The sequence below is a fragment of the Antrostomus carolinensis genome, unplaced genomic scaffold (assembly GCF_000700745.2).
Source record: "Antrostomus carolinensis isolate BGI_N321 unplaced genomic scaffold, ASM70074v2 scaffold17585, whole genome shotgun sequence".
NCBI classification, from domain to species: domain Eukaryota; kingdom Metazoa; phylum Chordata; class Aves; order Caprimulgiformes; family Caprimulgidae; genus Antrostomus; species Antrostomus carolinensis.
The window spans coordinates 35,182-39,735 of NW_010317256.1; the positions used below are offsets into that span (position 1 = coordinate 35,182).

The 4,554-nt window shown below is 41.0% G+C and overlaps 1 protein-coding gene across 1 annotated transcript in view; it reads right to left on the reverse strand.

Annotated features, from left to right (window-relative positions):
• Positions 1–2,925, reverse strand: part of LOC104525383 (receptor tyrosine-protein kinase erbB-4) — a gene marked incomplete at its 5' end in the record, with an annotated part of 31,432 nt that extends 28,507 nt beyond the window's left edge. The window contains one exon of the mRNA XM_029085093.1: positions 2,770–2,925. Coding sequence (XP_028940926.1) covers positions 2,770–2,925 — 156 coding nt within the window. The remainder of the gene's footprint in view (positions 1–2,769) is intronic.
• Positions 2,926–4,554: the final 1,629 nt, after the last annotated feature.

Genomic DNA, 4,554 nt, shown 5'->3' on the forward strand with positions numbered 1-4,554 from the left:
TGAAAGACAAGAGAAATGTAACCTTAGAAATATAATATGAAAATCATAGAGACAGAGCCTGTATGTAGACATCAGCTTCCTCCCCATTCCCTTTTTCAATTGCAAGCTTAAAAAAAAGCAGCACTATCCAGAGGAGGAAATGGTTGTTCCCACCCTTTGGAATAGGGCTTTGCCTCATAAAACACAGAGGAGGGAAATACAAACCAGTCACCCGTGGAATTTCTCACACCACCCTGATTTCACTCATTCAGATGTAGTAGAAATCCTCCCTTTTTCATCATACTTGTGTAAAGATGGGACCAATGCAAAAATTACATCCAATCCCCCAACTCTGAAGTGCAGCAGAAAAGGTGGAATACAGAAGCTTTGCCTCAACAGTTTACAAAACCAGACACTGCTACCTCGACTGCTCTCTAATAAGGCTAGTTAATAATGCAGCATCCATAATACTTCACAGTCCACATCATCATCATCAGAGTAAACAGGCAATGGGGAGAAGTCACAGTGCTTAATTTCTAACTCCTAGTATCCATCAGGAACTTTAGCCTTCCCAGTCCTCTGTATCATTACTGCAGTGAGAAAAGTAGCTCCTGAAAGCAAGTCAAAAGTACCAAGTTAGCCTTTGGCTCTGAATCCTCCCTGGGGGAGCTCATCTCTTCTGACAGAGAAGGCTCTGCAGGAGAACACAAACCTAGGCTTGGCATAATTGTTCACCCTCATAAGTTCATGTTAAAATGAGATTCACAGTGTTTCCTGTTCCTGAGCTGGGCCTGTGAGGCACGGTCTTGCACTACATTAATTTCTAATGGATGGACATTAAAAACAGATTTTTACCCAGATTTTTACCCAGATTTTTACTTGTATGGGTCGCCCCTAATTTGGAACTATGAAAGATATACTTGAATAAATCAGAGATCCATGTAACTGCGCACAAAAATCTGAACAGATGGTGGGTGTAAAAGCAGAGGATGTGTCTTCAATCAAACCCTTACGAAAAGACCTTCCATGAAGTTGACTAATGAACATAACCTATACAGTTATGGCAAAAATAGCACTCCCTAATAAAGGTTTGTTTAGCATTTGCAAAGACAGTTCATCCTCCTCCACTACACTCTGCAGAAGTGTATCGCTTTCATTGCCATTACATACGACTGGGTCCTTCCAAACTCGAGCAACTGCTGAAGTAGCAAAGCTGCATTGCTCATCATGGGATAACTCAGGTTGGAAGGGACCTCAGGACGTGTCCAGTCCAACCTCAGGTTTAAAGCACGTTCAGCTCTGAGACCACATCAAGTTACTCAGGGCTTTATCAAGTCTGGACTTGAAAATCTCCAAGGATGGAAGCTGCACCACCTCCCTAGGCAACCTGATCAGCTGCTTGATCGTCCTTAGGGTGAAAAAGCTTTTCCTTTTATCCAGTTTGAATCTGTCTTAGCATGCTCTCAATACAACTCTAAGCTGCAAATGTCTTCTGGATTTCATAGGATGCTTCTCTGGAATAGGGAAGTGACACATCTGACGTGTAAATCCTGCTCCAGAAGTCCCAAGCAGTGTGATTGGCCTCACAGGTCCAAGACACCATCTAACAGCTGCCAGGGAACATCTGGTTTGCAACGACCAGCTAATCTTCTGTTATTCACCGGCTGATGGAGGGAAGAGGCAGACTGGTTACTGAAGAGGGGATTAGAGAATTGAAGGAAGGGAATAGTGCCAGAACTCTACCTTCCCTGCCTGGAGGTCTCTTTACTGGGAAATGGGAAAGAACCTATGACTCCTTCACAGCTCTTCACCTCACTGACTGAAATGCCGATATAATCCATGCAACAGCTGCCAAAGGTAGCAGCCACACAAATAAAGCAGCGGCCCATCCAGGAGAAGAGCACACACTGGCAACAGCTGTTTGTCCCAGACAAGGGCATGAGTAAGCACAGAAAAACACAGAGAGCAAGTAGATGGAAAGCAAACTGAATGTTCAGGAAAAGGAATGACAGGAGATGAAGAATCTCTTGGGATTTTGTGACAGGTTGAAATGTGGAATTTCAAGATGTTTAGGGAGCAGGCAGCAGCAGAATGTACATACAGGCTTTGCTAACAGCCTTCTGAATTTTATAATGCATTCATCCAAACCCATTAGAAATGAGGTGTGGCACTACATGGGTTTGGTGCAGTATGCTGAAAAGTAATAGGGGAAAATGTCTGGTTTCAAAATTATCCTCAAGCTAGCTTTTTAGTGGCCTGGCATTCAGAATGATATTGGAGACTTGGATGCAAGAAACAGCATACACAGGCTCTTCCAATGTGATAGAAGAGGTGGCTCTTTGCTGAGCACATGTAAACTCTCACATGCTACAAATACAAACATGTTCTGTGGCCTTGATTTCTGGAAAATTACTTGTGAGGGAAAATGACACTGCAAGTTATTGAGGTCCATACTGACCAGAGAATGGGGCTTGGCAGAAATGCCCTACAACATCCATCACTCATTGAACTGACTTCAGAAGTCTTAAAACAAGACACAAAATGGAGCATATCAACAAAACCTAATTCTGAGTGTGAAAACTGTTCAGACAATTATATTTCAGCACCTGGAGAAGCTCACTGAGTAAAAAATGAGCAGCTTTTATGTGTGCTGTCACAACACAATTTGTTAAATCCCTGACAGACTTTCTTACACAGGTAATAGTCCCGTAGGGATACAGTGCCCTAAAGGGTAACTTCAGGATGTTTGTCACAGTGATATGTTTACTACCAGTCATGTACAGCACTCACCTTCCCTCCATCAGCATTGTACTCCTTCTCATCCCCTTCCAAAAGTCTGGCCAAGCCGAAGTCAGTGATCTTCACATGGTTTGGTGATTTCACCAAGACATTACGGGCTGCCAAGTCCCGATGGACAAGTCTCCTCTCTTCTAGGTACATCATTCCCTGAAGGACAAAGAACAGTAAAATAATCTTGATGAGTCCTACATTATTTTTTAGAACTACTTTTCACTGGTGACATGTAAAATTTCCGGTTCCCTAATTAGTAGTCACAACAAGAAAATGGACTAGAGGGCAGAAGTTCAACACTGCCCTTGCTCCGAGCAGGAGGTGGGATTAGATGACCTTAGGTTCCTTCCAATGTGAACAATTCTCTAAGATTCTATGGTAACTGCCAAAGGAAAAAACTCAACAAAAAACCACACAGATATCTCTTGCCCCATCAAGTTTAAAATGTGGACATGTGAGACAAAGAAAAGAAATATTACGGCATTTATTTTTCAGATAGGAAATCTGGGGACCATAAAAAATAATCAACTCAGCCAGAGCATCCAGAAATTAGGCTAGACTGGGCAAAAATCCCAGCTCTTCTACATTCCAGACAAGTGTATTCAATTCAAGATGAAGCTTCTTATCCATCTCCAAATGCTTTTAAGTTGGACACAGATTTTCACTACCCTCAGTGGATGAGAAGGAAAACAATTCTTTATGCCAAGTGCTGCAACCCACTTGTCTTTTCACTCCTTTATAATTCTGCATGTAATATTATAATAAGACACGAGATCAATGGCCTTTTTTTTTAAATGAGGATATATATCCTGTTAGAAGTACTTCTGTTAACAAGTGCATCCAGCTGACTTTAAAGATAAGGTAACATACACTCAAGCTGCCTGGCCTTAACCTTATTCTTACTCTGATGAGAGACTAACCATCTACCATCAGTATGGATGTTTATATGATGCTTTTTGACACTGAGATGCACACCAAAGCTTGGTCTTATTAATTATATGACACACAAAGGATAGGCAAGCAGGGTTACAAGCCTTTAATTTCATTAAAAAGCATTTATGACATTAACCATCATTATAAGAACCTACAGATAAAATTACACGCTTGATAATTACCCTTAAGGTATGTCTTAATATATTAGCTCTGTATAATATATATGGTAATCTTTAAAAAGTCATTGTTGAATACCAAAGAGATCAAATTATCCCATAATACAGATGATAATTCAAAGAATCGCAGGCAGTGATTAAAATAACCAGATTACTCAGTGTCATGGGCAAGATTTTATTCCCTTTCACAGCAGAAGAAGCTCACACATACCTATCCCCACACAAACCAGGAGGACAATGTGTATGGGTAAGCCACCACTCATGGGCACTGACTGGGCAATGATGTGGCCTTTTGTGGACAGAAAGTGGATGTCTTTACAAAAAGCATCAAGCAGCGCTCCAAACTGCTGTGGCTTTTAGGTGAAAAATCTCAGTGCAAACAGCGCTAAAAGGTTTGAAAATATGTGGGAGAACATTTGGCATAAACACTAGCTCATTTTTTAATGTGGTAGGCTTTTCTGCAGTCAACACAAAGATAGTTTGAAAGGGAACACAGGGACTCTTTGGCATAAAGCAAACGGAATTATTTTTTAAAAGCATTGCTAGTTGAAGCAAACATGCCCTCCTGCCAATTGCAAATCAATACTTGTAGCTGTTGAATATCAGAACTCTAAGTCTTTGAAAGCATAATGGTTTTTGACATCAAATTAAAACCTGCAGAAAAAGGAAAAATAGA